At 45.1% G+C, this 27647-nt stretch overlaps 1 protein-coding gene across 1 annotated transcript; it reads right to left on the minus strand.

The window, feature by feature from the left end:
- Positions 1-1537: 1537 nt before the first annotated feature.
- TMEM201 (transmembrane protein 201) lies at positions 1538-27034 on the minus strand (the record flags this gene model as incomplete). Its single annotated transcript, XM_082009511.1, has 11 exons — positions 26837-27034; positions 20375-20495; positions 19559-19753; positions 17881-18057; positions 16863-17254; positions 16213-16416; positions 5590-5807; positions 3886-3957; positions 2989-3279; positions 2087-2218; positions 1538-1635 (listed from the first exon to the last, which is right to left on the minus strand). Exons 1-11 carry the CDS (start codon positions 26938-26940, stop codon positions 1538-1540), a joined length of 2004 nt encoding a protein of 667 aa, XP_081865637.1. The 5' UTR covers positions 26941-27034.
- Positions 27035-27647: the final 613 nt, after the last annotated feature.

Genomic DNA, 27647 nt, shown 5'->3' on the forward strand with positions numbered 1-27647 from the left:
AAGATGCAAACACAGGACAATGGGGTGAAGGAGAGGAAAGAGAAAAGAAGTTTGAGGTAAAGGAGCCCAAAGGAAGAGACCATAGAAAAATTCTTAATAGAGTCAGTTGTGTTTCAGGAAATACATAGCTAATGTCAGTTGGCTCTCTTTTCACCATGTATCCTTGACACCTTGGTAATCTTCTCTCTGCACTTGGGATTTAAGAATCAAAACATAAAGATCTTTTTTTTTTTCCCCCCTAAGATGTACTAAATTATTTTGAGTATTCAGCACAATACTCTAAATGGCCGCTGAATTCTAAGTAATGCTGAAGACTCACCAAAAGCAGAAGCGCACAAATTATAAACTGCTTTTGAAAACCTAGGGCTACTTCCTTTGGGTTAGAAAAGAAGAATCTATACATCAGGCTGAATTGTCCAGAAGCAGGTTTGGCATTTCTCACTGAGAGCACCTTGGCATTTAACTAAGTAAGAAATATCTAAAATGGTTACTCAGCAAATCCCAATATCAGATTGAGGCATCAGGTTTCTAGATAAATGTATACAATCAGACAGCTCCTCATGTATCTTCTAATAGAATAGTTCTGTGTGATTTACAGCAAGAACAAGCTATGCCATTCACTGCTTCAGTGAAAACACCAGCAGAGTTGTGAGCTGAAGCCCTTTGACTATGATGCAAATCACACAGGGAACCTTTCTTATTACAGAATTAATTGTGACAGAATTAATGCCTCCTGGGTAAAGCAAAGCGCAGGATTCCTCTTTCTAATGTAAACTACACAAGATGTCTGTCTGGGGTTGGGGCATACCTACAGCAACAGTGCTGGCTGGAGGTACACAGCGGTTTCTGAGAACCAGCATGACCAGAATGGCAACTGGTGAAAGCGGCCTCAGGGCACAGCCCAGGTGGAAGCTCATGGACATAGAAGATGCAAGAATATGACAGAGCAGCCAAGGTCACCCATGTGCTTAGGCAAGCTTAAGGCAACTAAAGAAAGTTCACTGATAATTTAAAGGAGCGCGCCAAAGGGAAGAGAGAAGAGGAGCCACCGGGCAAAGAGGCTGGGAATGCTGTTACAGAGCCAAAGACCAGCACCAGCTACTAAGCCATCCCTCTTCTCCAGCTCGTTTGTTCTAATTCTCCTCATTTTACCAGCACCATCAGCATGAGGTTAATATGTCAGAAAGAGGAGCTGGGGATAAGTTCCTAAAAACGTAGCTTAGACATTTCCAGGCTTGTGTGTCAGGTCAGTTCCTTTGAAAGAAAGCGCATGGACCATTTGACTGGCCTCTTGCTTTGAACTGGAGCTTTCTGGAAATTCTGCCTGCCACCTCCAAGGACAATCCTGTGGTATGTTCTAGCTGGAAGTGATGGCAGCAGCTACCTGGGTTCCTTGTCATGACAGCTGAGCATACAGTAGTTTTTAAAAAAACAGCATGCACCAGTGGCATGGCGATTAGACATGAAGCCATGGTTGAAATCTTCTTGTCTCCTCAGAAGCAGGTGGAACCAGAAAGAAAGGGAGTGCTGGCACAAATCAACGCAGGCTCCGGTAGACATAGGCTGATGTGAAGATAGCATTGAGTGTCAGACTCACAGCTAGCAGACCTCGGAGAGCGGAGTTACCGAAATGACCTTAGTAGAGAAGGACAACACAAAGAAAAAAAAGGAACAGTAGAAAGAGATATTAAAGAATTGATGAGATAAATAATAGTGAACATACGTTGTGGTTTTTCTCTCTCTTTGCTCAGCGTTTTCACTGTAAGCAGAAATTGCTGAAGCACTTTTCCTGTCAGGAAAGATTCCCCTGCTCTCTTTGGTTCTATTTTCATCTCATCGCTCTTCTCAACACCCACATCCCCACCCTGTTCCTTCTGTCTCAGTTTAGCACCCTGTCAGTATTCTTCAGACAGTCCAAAGAACAGGAATAGCCTTATTAAGGTCTTAGAATAGCAGGCAGAAGATCCGTTTTGCTACTACTTTTTTGACCTCAAGGTCCGATCACTACTACAGCACAGGAAAGATCTCAGTTACCCTCACAGAAATGCTCACACATACATGAAGCACTTGCATGACTTGCGCCTACCTCTCCAGCCTGCCAAATCTTCCCCTTTCGTAGTTGTGTCTACCACACAGGTAGATGAGCGTGAGGAGTGATCCTCCTTCTTGATGGAATTATCACTGCAAATACTCCCTCCTTCCATAGCAGATCTCATATCTGCAAGGAGAAGAAGATATTAAAATTCGGAAGGCACCAGTGGAAGTCAAAAGTAGCAGAAAATACTAGACTAAAGCTAGACATGAGTAATGAATGGTTGGCTGCTAAAATCATGAAAGGATTGAGGTCAGGAACTGGAAACAAAAGGCAAATTTCACTGCTGTGCAGCAGAAGTCACCTGCATGTTTCACAGAATCAAGAATCATTAAGGTTGGAAAAGACCTTTAAGATCATCAAGTCCAACCATCAACCCAACACCACCATGCCCACTAAACCATGTCCTGAAGTGCCACGTCCACAAATTTTTTGAACACTTCCAGTGATGGTGAATCCACCACCTCCCTGGGCAGCCTGTTCCAATGCTTGACCACTCTCTCCGTAAACAGATTTTTCCTAATATCGATTCTAAACCTCCCCTGGAGCAACTTAAGGCCGTTTCCTCTCGTCCATATCACTATGTTTGTCTCATACACTGTCCATACCAGCATCACCACATCCATGGTTAAAGGAGTTATCCAAACAAGGGTGAAGGCAGTGGCAGTAGGATCCCTGGGGCACCGCTGAGAAAAGGACATCTGTTCTGGCAGACAAAAGGTTCTCCAGGCCAGTGGATTCTTAAGGGAGCTTTGGTAAACTAACAGTCATCACCACCTGGGTTTTTCCTGAAGGTTCCCCATCTATTGTGTGGCCTAGACGACGCACAGCTTTGCTTGCAAGCCAACTCCTTCCTACAAATGCATTTCCAGGAGTGCAGCAGGCTGCCAGCATACCATGCATTCCCCGCTCGCTGAGGTTCTTCTTTGGAAAGGAGGACAGCTCGGTGGCAAAGATGTTGCTGTCTGAGTGGGTGTGCTCCTCTGAGCTAGTTGGGGTCAGCAGAGCCTCATTCTGAGATGGGAAAAGCAGCAGCTTCTGTCCTTTCAGGTTCAGGCGCGCAGGGCTGATGAGTGGCCGGCGGTACCGCAAGGAACCTGAGCTGGAAGTCACAGAGCCAGCCACCGATGGTGCTGGAGAGGGGATGCGGGACGGAGCACAGCTGCCGGACAGCAGCGAGAAGTGCTCTGCAATGGAAACATCCGCAAAGAGAAAATAATGAGATTATAATCGCAATACAATAGGCATAGTTTTCATTAATGATTCTACTAGAAAAGGGAACAGGACTCACAAATGCCCAACATATCTTGTACCAGAATTCTTTGTTTGGCTAACACTGAAGTAGCACAAACAGCCAAAGGGTCCATTTGGGGTCAGGAGGGCAGCAGACAGGTCACTGGAGGACATGGGAGCAAAAGGGCAGGCAGGGTAGCCAAATTAGCAGCTCCTCGCACTGGGAAAAGAAAGTGGGGAAAAAAGACCTGCCCTAGGAACAGTTTAAAGTCTCCAATCAAAGCAATCTCAACGCAGCCGTAGAGCAGGGAAGGGATCCTTGCTTCGCCTCACTGATTTCACTGTGAGCTCACCCAGGGAGAACATCCAACACGTCCAGCATCTTATTTTAATGAATCCCACTCTTAGTTGGAACTCTCTGCACAGCATTTCTAACAGCAAAAGTAACATTCTCACTGGGATGTGAGTAGGGAGGAAAGAAGGAAACTTGGATCGTGTGTTTCAACCCACTCACTGCAAATCCTGCAAAGACAGTTGCTCTGGAAGGCCTAGTGCATTACCTGATGTAGGAGACTCCTTGGACTGAGAGGACTGTGAGGCTGGTCGACTTCCACTGAACAAATAGCCAGAATCTAAAAAGCAAAAATGAAACAGTTTGGACCCAGCTGGCTTGGCTGCTGGAGGTCTGTCCTTCAGAAATGTAACTGCATCATCTTGTCATCAATCTCAGAAGAGGACAGGTGGTAAATATAGGCAGGAAAAATGTCCTTGTTTTTCTGGGTAGACTACACGCCAGCATCAGAATAATCTACTTTTCCCAGCTGCAGCAGAACAGATCTGTCCAGCAGGCTCCAAAAACAATCCTGTGACTGTATTGCAGCCTGGCTTGCCTCTACTTTAAAAGAAAGAAGGTGAAGATATGGTTGTACCCTTTTCACATTAAAAGAGCTGTAAGGGTAGATCATAGAGCGAGATGAATTCCCATCTAGCTGTCAGGCACAGTAGCCATAATAATGAGGCAGCAAAAAACAAAACCAAACCAAAATAATAAATGAAAAGTACTGAAGTCAGGAAAAAGAAATGCTATAAATGAAAGCTCAGAGCTTAAATAAATTATTTTTCTTAGACACTTGATTTACATAATTATAGGCAAACAGCTTTGGAAGTTTAAAACCTTGCTGTTTGCAAAAAATACTGAGCCCCAACAGGATGCTCTCTTCAGTCTGCCTGGCTTTGCACCTTAGCAAAAGAAAGCATAGACCTCACAAGGGCGGTTTACATGCAGGGGGAATCCCAGCCATCTGGTGCATTTACCTGCCCTTCCGGTGGCAGTTTGGTAACTAGGAAGGCGAAGGCTGTGCCAAAAGCTGCCACACTGCGGAAAGGTTTGCACGGCTGGTCTTGCTCTTAGTGGATATGGCACAACTGTTGTCAGCATGAACTAAAGAAATGTTGAATGACCTAAAAAAATCCCTGCAAGACTGCGCTCTCTGCTGCAGTTATCCTAGAAGCTGCCCCATTTTGGCCTCTGACCTGCTGGTAATCAGTTAGTGACACGGGAAAGCTTAGCTCTCCTTGGATGGAGAACAGCATTTGAATGCTATTTCCCATCTGTTAGTTTCAAGCACAGCAAAACCGAGGGCTTACTGAGTTACTGGGAGAGAGTTTTTCCTTAGGCCTATAAATCTTCCCTGGATCGCACAGAGCCCTTAAAAACAAGACAAAACAGGGTCTCTAAAGCAGCTTCAATAGTTGTGCTAATGCGAATACTAAATCCAGGCTTAGGGAAGAGCCTGCCTCCAGCTCTGCTCCCTTCAGCTGTAGCAAGAAAAGCAAACCACACAAAGTAGCTAGAAGGAAGGGAGCGATCACTCATGCCAGATCAGTTATCCTAATGCTCCCAAACACTTCCAAGAGCCGCTCTTCTCCATTCCCATGTCTAACTGCTCCTTCTGTCTCTCTCCCACACACAGCCTTGTAGCTTGTGCCATACTGCCATGAAGGCCTGGAGAAGCCTCTGGATTTCAGTAAAGCCACAGCAGGCAAGCACTCGGTGACACTTTTTGTTTCACCAAGATGGCAGTGGTACGCCGCATAATTTCTTAATGCCAAAACCCAAGCTACCAATGCCGGATACTCCTCTGTGCCACAGGAGCAGCCATCCCTAAACAGGACTGTAACATGTGGACAGCCCATTTCCTTCTGAAGCACTGTACCACTCTATTGTCATTTCTATTGGGCCAGAAAGTTTCACACACGCTTACCTGCTCTAGCCAAGGAGGGGATGGTACCCAGCGAGAGTGCCCTGTTGAGACGACCAGGAAGAGAGGAAGAAGAAGGTCTGCGTGGGGATCTGAAGAGCTGTTGGTTTGTCAGCTGGAGGATACTGGGTGGTGTTGGGACAAAGAGAGACGTAGCAGTGGAAGGGAAGCCAGTCCCAGTGCCGCTGGGAAATACCGTAATCGAATCCCCAGAAAGGTACCTGCAAATGACACGCACGACAGACATTTAACAATGAGTACATTCCCATAACTCCCTTTCTCAGTTGTACTTCTTGCATGAACACTTGCTTTGTTATCAGGTTTGTATTAATTTTTCAGTGCAGGAGTGCAAGATGCAGAATGCTTAAGATTTTATGGGAATGGTCCTACACCTTTGAAACTGGGGAAGGAAGAACTGTTCAACCTTATTTAAATTATTGTGCACCAACCTGTCCCACAATACGGAGTAGAAAAAATGGTGGAACAGCTTAGAAACTCAGGTGCAAACAGGCATAGTACCTTGATTCTCTCCCGAGATGAGAAAATTACCCAGAGACCACCAGAACGCTTTGCAAAATCAAGATACACAAAGGACCAACAATAGAGTACATCTTATGTGTGCACATGCAAACAACATGCTTAGAAATGTCATGACTGTGGGAAGCATTATCTACTAGTCTTTTTGTCTTTTATCAACAACTTACCTCTGATGCCAGTATAGAGAAAAGTATTTTTACGGGTACCTAGATAAAGATTCAGGCATAAGAGCTCTGTTTTAAAACTAACATCCAAACTACTTTAATACATTTGCCTTTTTTATACTTCTGTGAGGCAATGAAGACTCACTACCCTCATGTTACAGATGGGAAAAAGAAGCAAAAAGAAGGTAAGTGACTTGTCGAGGGTCACACAAAAGCCCTATGATAGAACAGAGACACAAGACTGGGTTTTCCAATCCTAAAGGTCTAGACCATTAAATTTTCCTTTCTCTGCATATCATAAGAAGCCGCAAATAGCATAGCCATTCAGCGGGAACTGTGCTCGTGTACATAGAGTCCAGGAAGTGTCTTGCTTCTAGTGCATAAAAAACAATCTCTGTTACAGTGTCTGGAAAAAATTTAAATTGGCAATAATAATGGCAACTGTATTTCTAGGTCTGCAAGTTGTTTTCAATGGGTTCTTTCCAAGTGAAAGAGTGGAGCTGTAAAACAGCGTGTCCAACTTGAGAACACAAGAGATAACAGACCAAACATATTAAGGGTACCTAGACCAGTTAGCTGGATTTTTAAGTACTACAGACATAAACTGCCTTCTATTCCACTGGCAGAATAACTGTATGAGAGGACTTTGTATTTTAAACAGTCTTCGCAGCTAGAACTGCCACAGCATTTCACACTCAGTTACTGTATGCAAATATACTATGCAATTAATTTCTCATACGTCCATTTCATCACTTACCTTTGCAGTGGTTTAAAATTTAAAAATCAACTTAAGATGAACAATCTATCAAAAACTTACTCCTATTTTTACCTTGTTACTATTCCTCCTTGCAATCATGTACTGATTTTAGTCTACGTGTACAGATTAGTTGACTACATTACATGAGAAATGAGGAGTCAGCTTTGGAGTCTCACTTGTGTCCTCACAGCATCAAAATGAGCATTCTAAGAAGGTACCAATGTTGAAAGTATAGGAATTTTGTATTATCTTTAACAACTGATTAAAATACATGAAAGTAAGTCTAGAATATGAACAAGATCTCTCAAGGATCTCCTGTAAGATTTTTGTTTAGTTAGAAACAGGTAATACACTTGTCAAATAAGTCACAATTAAGTAGTAACGAAGTGTAAGTGTATATATTTTAAAACGGAGATATCGGACTTGGCAATATACAATCAAGCTGCAATATTTGGAGGTTTAATCTCGCTTCTGATCAAAACAGAGACAAATAAGAAAAGCAACATAGCTTTTCTTCTGTCAGAGGAAAGCCAGTAGTGAATCAGAGCATGAAGGAATATACATAACTGAATCTTGTGCTGTGAGGTGATTTATGCATGTGCCATCCTCTCTTGGAGATTAAAGAGGTGATGCAGCAGTATTATGCAGTGCTAGCATGTCCAGAAGAAGCAATCTAGAGTTACGATTACAATTTAAAATATCTTATAAAACTACTTATCTGCTAGTACGAGGCAGACATCAACAATCCCGACCAGCTTAACCAGGCTGAACAACATCTGAGCCAACCAGCTTCCTGGTGCTTGCAAGCAGGACATGCCTTTAACAGCAGCAAGGAACTCGTCAGTCTTTCAGCAGAAACCGCCCAACCTCTTCAGGTTCCAGAGGACCTGGGAAGGGTGTCATGCTTCGCAAACGTGCAGAGTCCTTTAGTGCACATACATATACACATTTGCCCCACCACACATACAGATGTAAATAGCAGATGTACATGTCCATCTCAGCTTTGTAAGAGAAAATGAATGGAAAGGAAGTTAAAAGTGAAGCTCAGGACTATGATATGAATCATATCAAAAAGAGTGATACCTACCACTCACTGTGCCGTATGTGTGAAGGGCCAAATCAGAGCATTGCCGGTGAACAACATAGCTCTTTTTTCCTAGCTTTGCCCCTTTTGTATCTTTGGGCTAAAGGATCCAACTTTACACAGCTCCTCGCTGTGATGGAAAACAGCTTATCTGGCTTATTGGTTTTTGGCAGTTTTTCACTTGATGGGCTGGAAGATATTACAGTCGTTCATCACTCATAACCACAATCTCTTTACTGGCATGGTAACTTTTTTGGATCGGACTTCCATGGGCTCTGCTACTCAACAGCCCCACTTCTTCTCAACCTCACCAAGCTAGGGTAGTCAGATTCTCTGGGCAGCTGATAAATCATTTGTTTTGCACCATCCAGAAAAGGAATTTTTTCTGGTTAGCAAAGAGCTGAAAAATTTTAAGGACAGCATATTAATGCCTTAGGTTTGAATGCTGACCAAAGAATGGCTGAAATATTGCTTCGCTCTGAACAAAGTAAACTGCTGCAACATGTGCTCTTCTCTTTAGTGTTTGCCACTGTCATATCAAGAGGGCTAGATGCTGCTGAAAAGCAGGGTTGCTGTCACGGGAATGCACTTCATACCTGAGAAGGGTCAGCTGAACTAAAATTTCTTTCAGAAGCAGATGAAAAAAGGTGAGGAGATCGAGAAGATCATAAGGCAGGAAGCAGCCACATCACAGCCCTGGAATGGAGCGGTGCAGCTGTGCCTTTGCTCTCAGACTACTGCATTGCTCCACGACATCTGTGGTAATAGTGGGTCTGGTAACTGAACAAGCAACCAAAAAAAGGAAGAAGGGGGGAAAAAAAAAAACAGGCTCTGGAGTCAGACAGTTTGTGGAAATAGTCAGGGCCCGGAAGCCGTTTATTTCAGAACTTGGTATTGTGAACATCAAAAATTGGGTATCTTAATTAGTGTTTACAATGATCACAGCATTACTAGACAGTTGGGCACAACTCTGCTACACAGATACTTTAAAAATAAATAAATAGAATGTTAAAGAAGAGTATTACATGGGATGGGACCGTACACTGTCCTGAAGAAACACCTCCTGCCAGCAGAGCCTCCCCTCCTCTGCCCCAACACCTGCCACTTATCCAAAGACAACACCATACGTGTGTGCCTTTTTAACTCACATTTTAACCAGAGATGCTGCATCACCCTGAAATAGAGAGAGACAAGGAAGAGCATGGGTCACGTCAGATTACAGGGCTGTAGATGGACCCACTCCTACTATCAGATAGTTCAGTACCTGAAGTAAGAAGGTAACATGCAGTCACAGTCAGGCAGCTTGCTGTATGTGCCCAGCTTCACCTGCCTGGAGACAGACAGGGAATCATGTATAAGTCATGGGCTGAAATGCCTCCTCTGGACTTAAGGTCCTATCATAATTTAGCTATGAGTTATCCATGTCTACCTGCACCATTTTCTCCAGGCAGCATGGGTGCTGCTGCCCAGATTGCAGAAGGAGCTCACTACTGCCTCACTGCTGGCTGCAAGATAAGCAGCATGTGAGCTGACATGCAGTCACTTGTCTGGTCTGCTGCATCACATCAGCCAGTGCCATAACCTGTGCCTCTGGCCACGCTGACAGAATCAGGAGTAAAGAGCAATACAATGAATAAAAAACACACACAGAGAGAGGGAAGAAAAATGCTAAAAAAGGGCACAGGTCTCAGACACATTAGGATTTTGATACGTGACTTGGCTAGAAACTTTAGCTACCCATACTAAGAATTCTTTTCTCCTGCCCTGCTTTGGATGAAGAAGGAGGGCTGAATTATAACTGAAAATGCTCCAGCTGCCAGGTCCTGCACTAATACCTTCGAGAGTACAGAGTACCTTCGAGAGTACAGAGAGATGTTTGGCATCAATTTTGCCTTCCCTCCTAGCTGGTGGCACAAAGGTGGTGGGGGGGGGTATATGCACATCCCATGTCTACAAAAATCCTGTAGATTTTTTTATCCTTTAGATAAAATCCTACAAAAACCTCGCTGGCATCACAAAAACATTCAGAGGACCTCTTTTCTACCTGTGTATTTGACAGCTTTGGTACCAAACGAGGCTTTACAGGGGATGACTCAAGGTACACTTCAGGACTGAGTACTGACCCTTTCATATGAGAGCATCTGCTATGACTCAAAGAGGCTCCAAGTGTACTTGCAGGTGACAGCACACCTGGAATGAACTGGCAAGTTATATGTGACAGCACACAATTTCAACAGCATCTCTTTAAAAACCAAAGCAAAGCCGTATACCACAGCTCCCTGCTTTCATGAGTGGAGCCAGTCCAGAGCAATCATCTGGCTATTAATTATATTAATTTTTATAAGAATATAAATAATTTGTCCACAATACATCAATACATACTTTCTATAGTATCTAAGCATGATTGTTAGCTTCACATAATTTCAGCGTACTTGAAAAATATTCATAAAGCCAACGTAAAACACCACTACACCATTTTTATATTCCCCTCCTGTCCTTACCCTTTGACACACCCAACTCAGTTCACTGGGGTGTGCTAACCACAGATGTAGGAAAGGAGGAGTTAACAGAAAGGAAAGAGCAAGGTAGAAGTATAGCATATCTAGAGTTGTAAAGGGCCACAAAGGCATCAGTTTGCATGCACTGATATCAGTGGGGGCTTCAGAAAGACCAGAAGCAGCAGCAGACATGCTTACTTGATTGCTAGCTCTGGCTTCTCCCTCAGTCCCCCTATAGTCTGCAGAGTTGCTCAGAAATTTAAGAGTGCAGCCCAGGTATCCTCTTACTCCCAGCCACACTCACCGGTAGCAAATGAAGGACAAAAGCACTGGCCTGGCTGACATACAGGCACTGCCGTCCCAAGTTGCAGCTGCATCAGTTCCACTAAAGCAGAGCAACATAGTGTTGTCAAAAATCTCATCCAGGGAAAGGCACTTAATGAACCCACATGGGGCCTTTTATACACCCAGCTCTGCTGGGCAGGGTACAGGAAGCTTCTGTGTTGGCAGATCAGCCACGGGCATTGTGAGAGCAAAGACCAGAGTCAGCCGCTTTGGGCTGGAGCAGATTTGATTCTGAGTGACACACAAACCCACTAACAATCCCTCACCACCTCAGCTCCATTCTGTAGTACCATCCTCTGGTCCAGACACCAGCACATGACCAGTGTAAAAAAGCAGCACCTGAAATTAGAGGCTTTTGGGCTAAAATCCTCTAATACTGTTGAGTTAAACTGTTTGCATACTCTGGCCTGCGTGGCTGGGAGAATCCTCAAGGCAACAAAGCTGCATCTGGTGACCACAGGTGACCACATGTTCCTCTGTGGCTGGGAAGAGGCCAGCTAAGTGAAAAGAAGCAGCTCAAAGCAAGTGGTTCTGTTTGATTTTTCTGTCAGCTGTGTTAGTAAGTTACCAGCCCTTTGTTAGCTATTATTCCCCTCAGCAGCAGGAAATGTATACCCATGTGTCATACCAAATAGCACCTCAGCTTCATGAGGATGGTGGCACTCTGCTCAGATTTTAGACTTGCACCAAAATACCTGAGCTGGAAGCATACATTTCCTTCTGCTGGACCCACTGTGGGGGAAGCAACCAGGCAGACTTAGATAGCACATCTAACTGCTTAGCTATTTCCTAACTGAACCTCAGGTAAAAATAGCAAAGTTGGCAAAGCACCTTCCATGCAGAACGTACAGCATGGCATAGTGTTTAGAATAGTCTATTTGGCATTGAAATCAGGTATTGCAGGAACAGTCTCAGTAAAGGCAGTGGTGGTTTAACTATTTTTTTTTTTCCAGAAACAGTCAACAGTAAAATACTGCTAACTGGTAATTGATCTTCTTCAGGCCTAGTTGTCTGAGGAGATGCAATTGGTACAGATTAAATGTTAGCAGTTTATAAATCAGAACACCTCTGGAAAAAACACCATTCTCCTCTCTTCCCTCTCCTCCAAAAGATCAATCATCCTCTACCATCAGCAAAAGCATGTGAGAAAAGCAGAAAAGAGGGGAGACTGCCAGTATCAGATTCTCTAGAGGACCAAAAATTCAATTGCTGCAAGTTTGTTTTTGAGGCTCTGAGGTTTTTTGTTGTTTTTAGAAGCAGCAGCACAGACATGCTGAGGCACCAAGAAGTGGGAAAAATCAGCTGACACCTGAGCAAAGACAGAAGTTTCTTTGGCATTAAAATTGAACCACACTTCAATATGTGTTTTGTTAGTATGTTTCACCTTTGACATTTTTCCAGTTATGCACCCAAAAGTTCTCCAATTATTTGTGGACAAAGCACCACAGAGACCAGAGCTTCACTGGTACAGCTTGGCCATAAAACAAAGTAGCTTTCTGATGTTCTGACATATAAAACTAGTGCAACTTGTAAATATACTTCATTTGTATTAATCTGCATAAAGCGAAGACAAATGGATTTCTTGCTTGCATGTCAATAGCAGTTAACATATTTCCCAGATGAAAAGACTTTAAACTCTTTCAGTATAGATTTGCACTTGCTGTGCAAACAGCTAAAATATTTCTTAACAGTATTATTCAGGCTTCACAGTGTAAACCCCACTCCTTCCCACAGTTCAACAACTGCCTGTTCCTGGTATCTAGTGTGCCTCCTCCCCATCCCATCACAGTACTGCAAAGGAAAAAAAGACAAGAGAATAAAAGGAAAGATCAGGCACAGGAAAGCAGTGTAACACTTAACAGCAAAACATTATAAAAGGTGCCAGACCCCAGAGTGCTCAAAGATGGAGCCTGTTTAAATTGAAAGAAAAAAAAGTAGTACTGCTAAGAAGAAGGGAGGATAACAGCTGCTCAGAAGGGATAGAAGGCCCCATGAAATTGGACAAAGTGAAACTTAATACAGCCTTTACTTTCTGCTCCTGAAAGCAAAACACCTGAAGAGGCTGACAGGCATCTTTAGAGGCTGCCACTTTGAGTTTCCTTGCTACTGGGAGAGAAAATTTGGGTAGATTAATTTTATTCTTATTAAAAAAAAGATATTGCCATTAGAAATCAGGCACGACATTAGCATGACCATCCCCACACATTTTAACAGTTTGGCAGCTGCCCACACTCCTCCTCCTTCTAGTGGTCTCAATATATCCTTCTGAACATGACATTCCTCCCATCACTTGGATATATTTGACAGCAGAGCAGCAAGAGGAACTGCTCACCTCTGCCACACCAGGCGGTTGCAAGTTCATGTGCTAGAAGCTAGAAGGAACTTTCAATCCAACTTCTATAGGTAAGTGCAGAAGGCAATCACAGCTAAACAGAAACAGCAGTCTTTTCCTACGTTTAACTTTATGGGGAAAACTTGAAAGTACTGAAGCAGGAAGAAGGAAAAAAAAGTCTAGATGTCTTATTTCACTTAACGGATGTAATAGTTCAAGGTTTCCTAGATCTTCTGTGCAGCTTGTTTAGAGAATGGTAGAGCTGGCACTGGATTTGGTTCCAGTGTCCATTTCATTAGGGGGCTTTGTCCACCTCACTTTTAACAGCAGATGAGCTGCAGAACCCATCTGCAAGGGCTGCTACAGTGGGGAGTTTTCCAGGAGTGAAAACTTTATAGCAATCACTGCACTGAAAGGAAAGCTGAGTAGACAGTGATAGCACATCCATACACAAAATTGTCGTGTCCCCCTCCTTTCCCCCACTCTCCTTCCTGTCCTTTCACCAGTCTACTACTGCCTGTCTTGACATTGCTCCCTGCTCCAACAGGCTTTTTAAGGAATGTTTCCTACTAAATCTCCTAATGGAGGGTAGGAAAGAGGCACCAGAGGGACTATGAAAGCCTAACCCAGCACTGAGGACCCTGCACACTTCTGCTGGCTTTTTTTCCTGTTTTGATGAAGTCATGTGGCTTCTTGTAGTGGAAAATGGGACATAATGGTTATTATTCAGCATTTTGAAAATCTGAGACTGGAACAAGAAACAATCTGTGACTGTGAGCTGGAAGACAAACCTTTTGAGTCAGGATTGATAAACAATGGGAACACGGAAGAGCAGAACCAGACTTGGCAGATGCTGGATTCCTTTTGTGGACAAGTAAGTAAACAACCCTCAGAGCAACATCATTCACAAGCATCACCATGGAGAAAGGTGTATTGTTTGCTTGGAGGTGGATATTGCAGTTACCCGAAGGCACCAGAAAAAACGTTCCAAAGGAGAGCACATATGGGAAGCAGGTTTGTGTGTCCCTTTCCCACACCAGTCGTTAAGTTACAGGCACATGGTCCTTCAGCCAGGAGCTGTACCTTCTCATGACTCACTCAGCTTGGCTTATTGTTAACAAATCTCTATAGAGCTTTTGTTAGTGCTACCCTTCTGCTTTCACATTGAATACCATTTTAAAGAACTATTAAAAGATGTGAAATATCTTTTGTTTCCTTTAAATAAGCTTCTATAATTTCACCAGCCTCTGCAGCATCCAGTAGTGTCTGAATCTTTCAGCAGGAGATGCAGATACTTCATAGTGACAGCTTCATTATGATTATTTTAGAGTTTATACATAGGAAGACCAAGACACCCAATTAACTTAGATCAGACTGTTAATGTGGCACGTTCCATTGCACTATTCTGAACAGAAGAAGATAGCAGATCTTCTGTAACAATGCTGTTTTCCTCTTGAATGACCCAAATCCAGATGAGAAACTCAGTGGAGTGTCTTGCAAAAAACAGTGCAGGATAATTGGACCGCTTACCCTAAGAGGCCCCAACAAGTTAATCCTACAAAAACCCAAGCAGCTGAAAGCTCCTTCCTCCCCACATAGTAACATCCAGTCATCCTCGCTTTCAGCAGAGGACTGCTGGGCACTCAACTCAAAGTTGCAATTTCCAGACCCCTTTCTTCAGCAGCACTACCAATGCCAGACTTCAGAAAAGAAGTCCTCCAAGTAACAAGAAAAATCCACCTCTATTGCCATGAAGTCCCACAGCAGAGGCTCGCACCTCTTCCTATAGCACATCCTCCTAATCTGTTTTCTCAACAATAAGGAAAACATTGACTGAATAAGTAGTGATATACAATGAAAGCTGACCATATACCATAGCACGAGGTGGTTAGTCCCACTCTTCTACTCTTTCTAAGGCTACAGGAATGGAGGGACGTACACATTTTTATCCACTTGCTTTTACACAGATGCTCCTCAGGCGGTGGTGGGGGTGGGCGGGTAAAAAAACCTAACAAAAACCAGCATTGAAAGCAAGAGCCACTGGTAGATTTGAAAATTTAGCCTCAAACAGCTGAATACTTCCAGATATTCAATCAAAACACCCTGAGCTACATAATATTTTAAAGCACCCTTTTAAATAAATTATTGAAGTTCCAGTCAAAAGCACTTAAGGACGCCTCTCCATTTAAAATAGGAGTCACAGGAGAATGGCAGAGTGAGAGAGCATGCAGTTAAGTGACGCTACACAGTGGAAGGCAAGAAGAACCAGGTTATGGACTACGTGTGGGTCCCTCCTTGCATGCCTGTACACCATGCAGTGTTACTACAGCACATGTTACGAGGACTTGGAATCCAGAGGCGAGTTCCCATCAGTTCGAAATTAAAATGACCAGCACCATTAGAAAACTGAAGTTGGCCTGGGCCCCACGGAGGATCAAGGCAGAGGATTCCCCCGTGAGTGGCTAAGGATGGACAGGCAGTGAGAAGAACCAGAAGGACAGGAGAAGCCAGAATCTCTTTGGCTGGAGGAGCAGAATGGGGAGGAAGCTGCATTTATGGAGCACAGTTTGTGAAGCAGCCGCTGGAGGAATTGGCTTTGGGGAAGTTGGATATTTGCACTGCTGACGTAAGATTCAGGAGGGAGGGAGAATGGTGGCAGCAGGAGTAGCTTCCATGGCTAGCACCAGCAGTGGAAATGCTCCAAGCAGCTAGCACAGCGGGAAGCAAGGATGGGAAAAAGATACATATATATAATGGAAGAAAATATCTTCACTGCTTATCTAATTTTAAAAAAAAAAAAAAAGAAACAGAGGAAAGGAAAATAAACAAAGGAGAGAGAAGCACCAGTCGCAAAGAGTTCACAAGGCTTTTTTTCCTCCTTCCCCCAGCGTCACTGCTCTGGCTCTGACCTTCGGGGCCGGTATCTCCGATGGCCCGTTGATTTCCGTGTGGCCACTGCTGCGGTGAAGCCCACCAAGCAGCACAAGGATGTGGTGCCAAATTTGGCTGTGTCTAGCCAGTTGGGTGTTTCCGTCTTCAGGTACCTCTCAGCTAAGTGCAGACTCATCACTACGAACCACAAGACTGAAGCAAATGCATCAATTCTCCGGAGCCTGCAATGCCAAAAAGAAATCAAACAAGACACAAGGTAAGAGTTTAAACACCAGTGAATCCCCTTGGTCCTGAGGAAGGAGAGGGAGGGTACACAGACCGAGCAGGTTATGTACTATCTCTTACTACAGTTATATCACCTGCAGTCCTTCCCATTGCTGTGGTAAGTACCCACATAGATCAGTTCCATTTTCTACCAGACTACAGGAGCTGCAAAGGGAGCTTTTCATTCACAATAATTCAAGCTTAAATTGAATTAACCAAGGCAGAGATCCAAAGTAAGCTCTGCTGTCTCCATCCAGTCAGCTGGCAACCCAAAGAATAACAAGGAGAACTGTGCCACCTAGTACTACGTGTGCCCCTGGCTCACTGAGTCAAGACAGGTCAAAAGACCTCCAACATAATGCAGTCTTCATTTAAGTGGAACAGAAGAAAAGAGCACACCCACCTGATCCGCCCAGCTAAGAACATGGCCAACAGGCAGGTGAACAGCCCAAGGACAGCGACTGCCATCTGGTGATTCTTCCCGTAAGCCCATGCGGCACTCAGGTTCTCCACCATCTGCTCTGGGAGCAGGCGGAGCAGCTCCTGCCAGCCTGCCACCGTCACGGAAGCGTCATTGTCCAAGTCTGCACGTGAACTTGTGCCAGTCCTGTTCTGAATGGATGCTGGACCAGAGGAGACAGGAGCAGGGACTACTGCACTGAGTGAGAAGGGGTCGCTTGACCCATACAAGGCCATCAGAACCAGGAACGCGCAGCTGAGGAAGGCCAAGAACCGCAGAAATATCACCTGAGCTGGTGTGGTTATGGAAGCAGAAGAGGAAGATGAACATGAATTCTGCAGAGGAAGGGAGAAACACCTTGTCAGAAGCTGAATGAACTGTAGTAAGGTTTTGAAATGATGCTTGATGAAACACTTCCAGACTATATGGTTTGCCGGACAGTTTTGCTCAAGTCCTTATAAGTCTCTGTACTGGGCGGGCACCACATGGGATGTTGTAGACTAGCAAAGAGCAACAGCAGAGCTATGAGCAGAAGACAAGGTCAGGCAGGGCAGTGAGGCAACGAGAAGGTCATAATTCTTTTCCCATCCTTCTTGCTTCTCCCCCCCCGCCTCATCCTCTGTAGTTTCCTGCACTGTACTCATAAATTGGCTTCCCTACCTCCCCTTTTCCGCGTGTCCACTTTCTGGACACTATTTTCCTTCCACTCTGTTCTTATAATTACATTAGACCTACCTTCCAGCAATCACACTGAATGACAACAGCAAGACGAAAACCTCAAACTAACATCAGGAGTATCTGCGGCAACTTATCCTGTGCTCCTCTAAACTTCTGCTATGCACCCAAGTTCGCAGAGTTAAGAGCGCCCGAAGGCCGCTGCCTGCCTTTCCCAGCAGCAAGGTGCAGAGGTACCTAGTTCTCTGCACTTCCCCCTAAATTCCCTCATGTCTCCCCCATGTACCTGAGCATAAGTCTTGTCTGTCTCACGGCGTTTGAAATGGTGGCTGAGTAGCAGCGCCCGGAGCTGCCGATTCTGATGTTTTATGTAATATTCCACAGCAGCCTGGCATGGACGGCACAGCTTGTAGGTCTGCTCCAGATGGTGCTTATACACCTCAATCTCCTCATCATATTTTCCCTGGTGAGAAAATAGGAGAAGAAAAATAGGCAAGAACTGGAAGGCTGTCATTGTTTGAAGGCCCTGGTGAGATGAGCTCCATAAATCATTAACGGCACTTGTAAAAACAGACAGTGAGTAGGGCCAAAGCTACGTTTTTCAGTGTCACTATAGTGGATACATCACTTATCACAGAGGCTTCTAGGGCTCTTCCATCTCCACTCCCAGCCTCTATTAAGATCCTTGTACCAAAAGCATACAGCTGAAAGCATGCAGCTCCTTTGGGAAAGGGAAGTAGAAAGATGCAATGTGGCTGCCTGAGGGCTTGCTGCAGCAGTTTCACAGGCTCCATCTGCCAGAATCGAGAAGGAATCACATGAAAGAGACTAGTAGCAGCAGGCTCACCCCCTTACTGGACAGGCCAGTAATGCTGAGAGAGGCCACTGCTGTCACTGAGACACATATCTAACCACGCTGGATAACACAGTCCCGTGTTTCTTAGTTGGTACAACCACTGCAGTTCACTGAATGCCTAAAAAGGGGCCAAAGGCTGGTGTTACTTGAGCAAGTGGATACGCCTGGCAAGAAGCAGGGACTTGAAATAAAGCTGAGAAATGGGAATCAGCTGAAGATGTTCTCATTAAACATGATCAAATTTAAATCTGTTCCCTGGGAGTGATCCTGATTAAACACTTCATACTTACACAAAGCAGACTGAATTAGGCAACCCAGAGGATAAACACATCCCACTATAGCGCAGTCCTATAACCTCAAGGCTTGACCATGGCTGAAAGCTAAGGACTGCAGCACTCAATTCTCTGCGTAAAACTTTGGGGAGCCATAAAACTGTGGAGGAGAAACCTCACTACCCTATCCTCCATGCACATTAAGTAATGGGAAGGCCAAGAAGTTGCTCAGCAGGAAATCCTGCTGCTGTAACTGTAAAATCCCTTTGCCCTCCTAGGCACAAATGCCTAACCAGGGAGATGATCTGGCTGCACAGGATTCCTCTCCCACTCCACTAGTAAAAGCAGAGCAGCACAGCCAAGGCCTCAGGAAAACCAAAATCTATTAAGGCTTCAAGGTGACTAGTGGACTGTTGTGCCTGCCAGATGCTGTAAGCTCAGCTGGGTCAATGGTAAGTACTGGAGTTGTAAGCTGATCTCAGCAATGTGCATGTTTGGTTCTGGGCTCAAGCTTCAACTTCCAGTGTCCATCTAGAACAGATCATTACATTATGGCTTTGGAGTAGGATTAGGTAAATTTGCAACACTAATCAGTAACCTTCTCTGCACCGAGTGCCACATAGTGCTTCTGAAGACTACTGGAGCACCATCCCATAGCACACTGAAAAATTCCTCTCCCCCCCCTGCTTACTAGGCTGCAGCATGGTACCATTTGCAAAGCCAAACCAAATAAATTATTACAGAGCAAATTAATCAGAGCAGGAATAGCAGATACATGCATGGGAATGCCTTGGACAAACATTCTCCTGTCATGCCAGTCCCTAACAAACACTTACCTCCTCCCTTGGTGAGAATGAAGCCAGCTGTTTGATCTTCGTGGTTTGATGGTTGTTGCATTTCTTGCAAAGCAGAATTTGGCTGCTCACCCACTGTTGTGGTTTGGTAGGATCACAGAAAGTCGTAGCACCCGACACAACATGGTTAAGGTGTTCCATGTACTGAGCAGGGATGGGCTTGTTGTAGTCTCCATTCTGACAGAAGCAAAAAGGGAGGCAGGAGGGAAAGCATACATGAGATCATAATATCAAAGTTCGGCATCCTCTGGTTGATAACAAGATTCCCTAAGCTCTGTCAGGTGCTCTGTACTCCATGCATTCACCTATGCAACAAAAGAAATAAGTGAAAAAGAGACACAAAATGCTTCAAATCTTCTCCCCCATCCACTGTTCTGTATGCCTACTGCAAGCAGTTGGTGGCGGTGGTGGATTTTGGCTTAAGATGGGCTTTGTTATTTAATACCATAAATAAAACAATTCAGCTCTTCCAAAATAGAAAACCAGAAAATAATTGTTCCACTTATTAAAAAAAGATTCTTAAGAGATATTGGTGAAAATGTCAAGGCCCTTTTTGCCCTGGGATGCAGGAGAGGAAAATTTGTCTTTATCTTTCTGTATCAGCACATCCCAATACTTTCTTTCTCAAATTTGATCAAGTCATCAGCTGCTGAGTTCACAGGTGCTCAGCACAGAGCTGCCAGCTGTCATTTGCCCTGGGCCTGTATTATCTTAAATGAGGAGCAGGGTTTTCCCACAAGGACTGCTCCACAGGGCACGCGCCTCCCCAGCCACCCTTCAAGCAATCTGTCACCATACCTCTTGGAACCCATTGTACTGCTCACAGTTGGGGCAGTCCCAGCAGTTGCGGTTCCCATATGGCACTATTGTGTCCTGATTGCAGAACCAGCAGTTCACTGTCACATGTGTAGGCTTCTTCCTGTTAGAAAAGGAAATGTGTTAGGCATCAACACTGAGTTCAGATGATGTAGAGGAACGCAATGGCTTTCAAACAGGGAAATGCAAGAAAGTCTGGAATAACAATCAGTCTTCCCATTTAGTATGTTTAAAGGTATGACTCAGAGTAGTCATTTTAGTAATGAAAAGATGGACTAAAAGTGCAAAGTAGAAATAAATTTCTGCCTGATGCTCATATTTCTTTGTGCTAGTACCATGGACATGCCAGAACTTTAACAACAACCTTGTGAATAACCCACTTCACTGTTTTTCAGAGGCATATTTGGGGGTGCAAGTCCTCTCCATAATCGGCAGTATTATGCAGAGGATGCAGTAGAGTCACTGCTTAATACCCAGGATTCTGGGAAACAGAAGTTACAATCCACAAGAACTGTATATAATGGTACTCAGGAACCTAGGAAATGGGCTCATCGTTACAGTTTTGTCCACCCTGCTTGATACAAAAATTTTCAAGGACAAGGGCGTATCAAATTATCCCAAGGTTCAGGTACTGCAAATAGCTGTTTCTTCACAGCTTTAGATACGTAAGAAGGAACTGAGGAACCAACATGTCTTCCCCAGTTTTTGTGCCCTGGAACTGAAGAGACAAAGACTAATAGCCTGGGATCCATGAGCCCCTTGTTTTTTTTAAAACAATCCTGTTAAAACAACAGTCACTTCAAGAAAAACAGCTGTGGCGTGGTCCCATTGCAACAGGTTGTGACAGATGTTTGAGCAAAGAACTTCAGTGGCCCTTGAGCCTGCCTGCTAAAGAAGGTCTGCATTTGTCTCGACCCTCAGCACAATACCCGAAAGGAAGCTTCCTGGCAGGTCAAGGCAACACAGCCCAGCTGTCTGGGTTTATCAGAACCAGTCCCAATCACACCTCCAAGGGAGGGCAGCTGTTCAGGCAAAGCCCAGGCAGGGACTCACTATGGCAGCTATGCAGACAGACGGATCCAGCTGCCACCAGCCCTGTTTGCTGCCTAACTCCACCAAGCGATCGGCGTGCCTCCCGCTAGGCAGCTCCTAAAGCAGCAGCGAAAGCAACTGAGCAGAGAGGCTCACTTGAGGGCCTGGAAAGCAAGTAACAGTAGCTAAAGTGCTCACCAGTTGAGAGCACCTCTCCCTGCTCTAGGAAATGTTCTCTGCTGCTACAGTATTTTGGAGCAAAACATCTTCTGAATGCCGCAGAAATGTTGCAGGGCACCCTGCAACCAAACAGGCAGGTGGTTCTCCCCTTAGTTAAGCTGGCTTCTCTCTCAGTCATCACTGTTGCAGCTGGATGCCTACAATTAAGATTCTTCCCCACTCCCATTTCCATAGACCATGTCTTGAAATTGGGTCCATAAAATATCAAACCCTCAAGAGATGCTTGGGCCTCCTGTTTTAAGTACTAATGATGAGGATAATCTTGAAATGAAGCACCAGAAGGAAGCCTAAAAAAGAGTGCACAGAGGACTCCCTGCCAGATGCTGAAAGAAAATGGCTGGAGCTACTAGGGTGACAGATTCTCATCTCAAAATAGATGCATACACCCACACCCCTCTTAAAACGAGTATTCACCGCTCAACTTTGTTCATTGCCAAGGGAGCTCAAAACAGTAAGTGATCCGAGTCAAAAACACCACCACTGAAATGGGCAGGCAAAAAAAAAAAGAGTTTAAACCAGATGGAAATTGAGGTTGCTAGTCCAAGTTATCCAAGAGCTACCACTGCCCAAAAGCCAAGCAAATACACATCAAAACAGCCATATGAAGGATGGACAGCAACACCTGTGGGTGGTAGTTTAACCTCATTACCATAGGTGTAAAAGCTATGAAAATATAATGCATAGGCTTCAGCACGTTAACCATCAAAACACAAATCCTACTGCACCTTGAGCATAGACTTTGACAGTAAGCACAACTTAAACTCCATCCTCTGATGTCGGTTATCACACAGGTCCCTGGTACTGCAGAGCGCGCTGTGATCCCACCATTATGCTGCTGTGACAACCATGGAAATAAGATGCACCACGCTTCAGCCTCTACCTACCACAAGTCTCTAACTTCCATGACATGACAGAGTAGGTAGAAGCACAAATTTCAAGGATGACACAGAAGTGGAAAGCACAGGCCAAAAAACTAGTAAAGCATGCATGCTATAAAGCAAAAAAAGAACCAATGACAAACCCTGTTTGAGAACTTGCTAATATCAGAGACCAAACCCTTAGTATGCTCAAGACCCTTTCGTCTCTTCCAAACAGGATTCCATTTCTCACTCTTAAGGCTGAGGAAGTGCTATCAAGGGTTAAATAGCAGCCCTTCATTCTCACAATGTATGCAAGAGAAATTGCGAAGTCCTGGATTATTTAGGAAAAAAAGCAATAATCCTTCCTTTTGTGAACCTATAATCTGTTGCCATAGAAATAGGTGCAAAAAATCAGAAGTTCCCAACCTGCTGGATGAAAAAAAAGGGAGGGGGGTGCAAGGTCATTTGAGGCAAGAACATGTAGGCAGCGTGCTGATTTTCTAGTAACTGGGCAGGCCTTTAAAAACAAAAAACAGGTACTGCATTTGGAAAGACTCTCAAATTCAGATTTAATTACTTTGGAACTACATATACCTTGACTGAACTCAGGCAGCAGCTGAACATAATAAGTCAGAACACACATTGCTTCTGAAGCCAGACATTCTGTTATGAGGAGATAGACAATGCAAAACCCATATAACCATGTGCTCAGTCCCTTGCAAAACACTAGGCAAATCATCTCTAAGGAGTTTATAATCTAACACTGTATTAACTTGAATTAGCCTCACTGGATGAAGAACCACCCTGAAAAACAAAACCTGAGCAGCAAATTGAACCAGCAGTGATTGAATTACTTACTGCATAGAGAGATTCCATTAACAGCTGACTTCTGCTAACTCAATATGCAGCCTGAACACCCAAACAAGCTAGAAAAAATTCCCAGGTTTGGACAAATCGTTTTGCAGGTAGAAGATCTTTGCTTAAGACAACACTGGGGGAAGCATACCTGGAGTAAACTCCAGTTATGAGATCAACACCCAAACGTCTGATATGGCTCAGACAATATGACAAAATGTTTTTTTGTGAGAGGCTATCAGACTCTTATTTTGCTAACAAGCCTTCTGTCCTGTACACATTGCTTGCAAAAATCAGACTGCAGGTATACCCATGGACAAACACTTTAGGAACTAGTTCATCTCTCTCATACAACGTAAGAAGGAACTTGCGCTCCTTCCAAGTCCCAACACTCTCCACTATTCCCCATTTATACGTATGTTTAAGGTCATGCTTGAGTTCACACTTTTAATGGATTGCCAGAACAGTCTCCCAGATAAGTGCAGGTCAAATCAGCTACCTGATAACAATAAAACTGGCTTTCTATATGCATTTTATTTACACCTATTCTCCCCCTCCTTTACTGCTAGCTCAGAAGATGAAAACATTTGGGTTTCCAAATTCTTAAGAGGCCACAGGTAGATGTGCAGTTTCTTCACTGGGTTACCCTCATCCTCCACTAAGGATTAAAAGAAAAAACAATTCTCCATTAAAAGTATTTAACACAACACTCTTCATTCTGGCACAACTGGATTACCAAACAATTATACGAATGGCTATGCCAGCAAATCCGAAGAAAAAACACACTAAAAAGAGGAGCTCTTTTGCACAGATCAGTTTTGATCAGAACAACAGCTGATGGCAGTTTGACATAACCAAGCTGCCAAAGCTCCAAAGTATAGAAGAAGCCCATGGCACAGTATGGTCAGCATGGCTGAGTTAACAGGAGTTCACAGCTAGGGAAGGTCACTGAGCTGCCATAATTCCAAACTGTGCCCACGTCCATCACCTGTCAATAAAGAGGTCTGCCAGTGCAGACCCAATGCTAAACCCCATTTTCCAACGTGAGAAAAACACATTGCAGCAGGCAAACTGTATCATAGATGCATTTGCTCAGAACTAGCGGTTGTAGACAGGGTTGAGGATTTAGCCCCAAGACCGGATTTCTAGTACAGTGTCATAGGTTATAATGCTATCCCTTCCCAAGGGCCAGATTTAGTGTCCTCTTAACAGGGAAAAAGTGGAAATACGCAGGGACACAGACCCACAGCCATAACAACCTCCTGCGCTGTCCCCCTCAAAGGCAGCCTTAGGGAGCTAGCAACACTGAATACTCTGGAAAATATCGGCCATCAGGACAGGATCCTCCAGAAAAGGTGCCTCTTTTTGCCATCTCAGTATCTGTGACTGGCTTCTCAACTAAATGAACTAATTGCACGGCAGTTCTCGAGTTTCTACTGGCCTCTTTTAGAGTGAGTCGTGGCTTATCTTGACTTAACTTATAGAAGGAGTGGCCTCTGCCATCACTGACCCCAAAGAGTCCCAAGAAAGAGATCCTCATGGGATACTCTATACTGGTGCTGACAAGTCAGTAGCTAACAACCAGGAGGGGCACAGAAGATGAAGGAAATGTGGCTACAACTGCTGGTCTGAACTCAGCAACCTGACTTCCAACAATCCATAATAAACAAGTAGCCAAGCTGTGATCTCAAAGAAAGACCACAGAAGTATCAAGAGTTTTCCTGTCTGGCCCAAACTCTTAAGATTTAAGGAGTTCCTATGTATATCTGGACATCAAATCTTTTTTCTCCCTGATACAAAAAGCAGAGTCTTAGATGCTAGCACAGTTATGGTAGTGTAATTTTACATATTAAGTTATCCCAGAACTACTTTCCACTAGGTTATTCTGATATATTTTATTTCCCTTTCTATAGGGAGTGATAAAGGCATCTTGCTAGATATATAAGTGCACTCATGCTGAAAATGGACCAAAGCAGGGCTGTATCACAACATTAACACCAAAGGCAAAGGCAGTATCATGTCTGTGTTTGGATCAGTCCCTTATAAAGCTGTCCTCCATGATGACTTTGGAAAATTCATTTAACAAAGTAAGCAAAGTAAGAAATTGGGTAATATCAGAATAGTATTGTGAAACGCAAATATGTAGCCCCAAAGAATTATCAAGGTCACCTCCTGAAAATATTTACAGCTCAGCAGCAGTTTTCAAGGACCTGGGAACAAATGCTTTCCATCCCAGAGACCTTTTGATGTACGTAAGCAAAACAAATCCAATCTCTCCCCTCAAGAGACATATTAGCCTCAAATGGGTCAAAGAAATGCTGTCTGCTTCACGGGGGATTGCTTTAGGCCAGTAGTGTTTCTTAGCTGCCCTGAATATGCCATAGAAATGCCAAGTCTTGTATATGGGCTAATATAACACGGACCATTTATACGGTCATATAAACCTTAAGTATTTTGCTGTGGATGCAGAAATAAGTCTCCATTTCAAAGCATAAACTCGAAGTGAACCTTAACAACATGAGCCCTCGGGATCACCTTTTTCTCCAACAGAAGCATTCAGTAGATGAGCAGACTGCTCAAGTCTGTTCTATTATACAGCCTAAAGTGCCTTTTATTCCATATATTCCTAAATTCATTTCAAGCTATGCTAGACTAAAATCTGTCAAATTAAGCGTTACTCCTTTTATGAAATCTGTACCCTGACTTCTCTCCTGATGCTTTTCAAACCATGTTTTCAACTGATCTGTTTAAATTTGTTTTAAGGTCAGAAACGTTCCATGCAATTAAGAAACAAATGACCAAAGAATTTTGGTCACTCACTAGTAACTTTGACTCCTATGTAGTCTCCCCAAGTTTTAGCCCTGCACTAACCGCGTTGTTATTTCTATGGCACTCTCCCCCTGTTCCCCTGCAATCGTGCTGACCCCTCCAAATCAACCAACACAAGAAGCAAAACATCCTCCTTCCCTGCCCCAAACGCTGCAGAAAGCCAGAGGAAGCCCCAGGCCTTCAGCAATCGGTAACACCGCAAGCCCCTCGGGTAGGGCCTGGAGGAGGGGAAACGCGCTGCACCTCCTCGGCGCCGCTCGCACAGCGGCCCAGTCCTTCACGCTCAGTGCAGGCACACAAAGGGACGAAGCAATTCCAGGGGATACGGGGAAACGGATCCAGTCGCTTACCTACAGGGTTTTGGTGCCGCTGACAATTCGGAGGGGCCTTTTTCCAAACGCGCGCCTCACCACCACCACCACCGCCACGGCCGGGACCAAACCAAACCGCCGCCGAGGCCGGGAGCCCCAGGCTTTCCCGCAGCCCTCCCCAGTCTCTCCACGCCCCGCTGAGGCTGTTCCCTCTGCCACGGCGCACGGCAAGCCCCGCGCGGAGCCTTCCCGCCACCGCGGCCTGCACCCAGCCGCCCATTGTCCTCCGCCACCGCCCCGCCCGGTCCGGCCCCTACCTCCGCGCGATGCGGTAGAGCAGCAGCCCGGCGGCGGCGGCGCAGACGGTGACGCCCAGCCCGCCGGCGGGGCAGCGGGCCAGCAGCGCCGCGGCTCCCTCCATGCCGCTCCCCCACACGGGCCGCCGCCGTCGCTGTGACCTCGGCGGCGGCGCTTTGTACGCGGCGCGGCCGCCCCCCCCGCCGCCGCTCCGCCCCTCCGCCGCGGCGGGGGCGGGCGGCGTGAGTCACGGCGCGGGGAGCGCGGCGTGAAAGGCCGGAGTCGTGCGGCGGCGCCGTGAGTCAGCGCCGCAAAGGCCGAGATCGTGGCCGCGGGGGCGGGGGCGGCTCGGCGGGCTCCCTGCCCTTCCGGGGAGCGAGGGAGGGGCGGGAGGCCCGTCGTGCCTGGCCCGGCGCCGAGTTCAACCAGCTTGCCTTTGGTTTTTTTTCCTCTGTTTTCCTAAATTTAGACGCGAGAGCTGTCGGGATTAACAAAGCAGCTCCAGCCCTTCTCGGTGCCGGCCCTGGCGGAGCGAGAGACCGAGAAGCCGCGGTGAAGGGTGGCTGCGGCAGCCGGGGCCTTGGGCTGCTACAGGCCCGAGCCCGGGGAAAGGCCTTTAAAAACTACACCCAAGAGGATTTCCCCCGTCGAGGACCACTTGCACAAAGGAGACTAGAAACAACGGGGCCTACAACGAGGCAGAGAACTGGCAATTAAATTTAACATACGTTTTGAGGAAAAAGGACAGCTGTTTGGAGAATTACAAAAACAAAACAGGGGCAGAGGAAGAAGAGACAGTTCCAAGAGAATAGGTTCTCTGCCAGGATGTAC

Source organism: Phaethon aethereus, assembly GCF_964289735.1.
Source record: "Phaethon aethereus genome assembly, chromosome: 21".
In the NCBI taxonomy this organism is placed as follows: Eukaryota; Metazoa; Chordata; class Aves; order Phaethontiformes; family Phaethontidae; genus Phaethon; species Phaethon aethereus.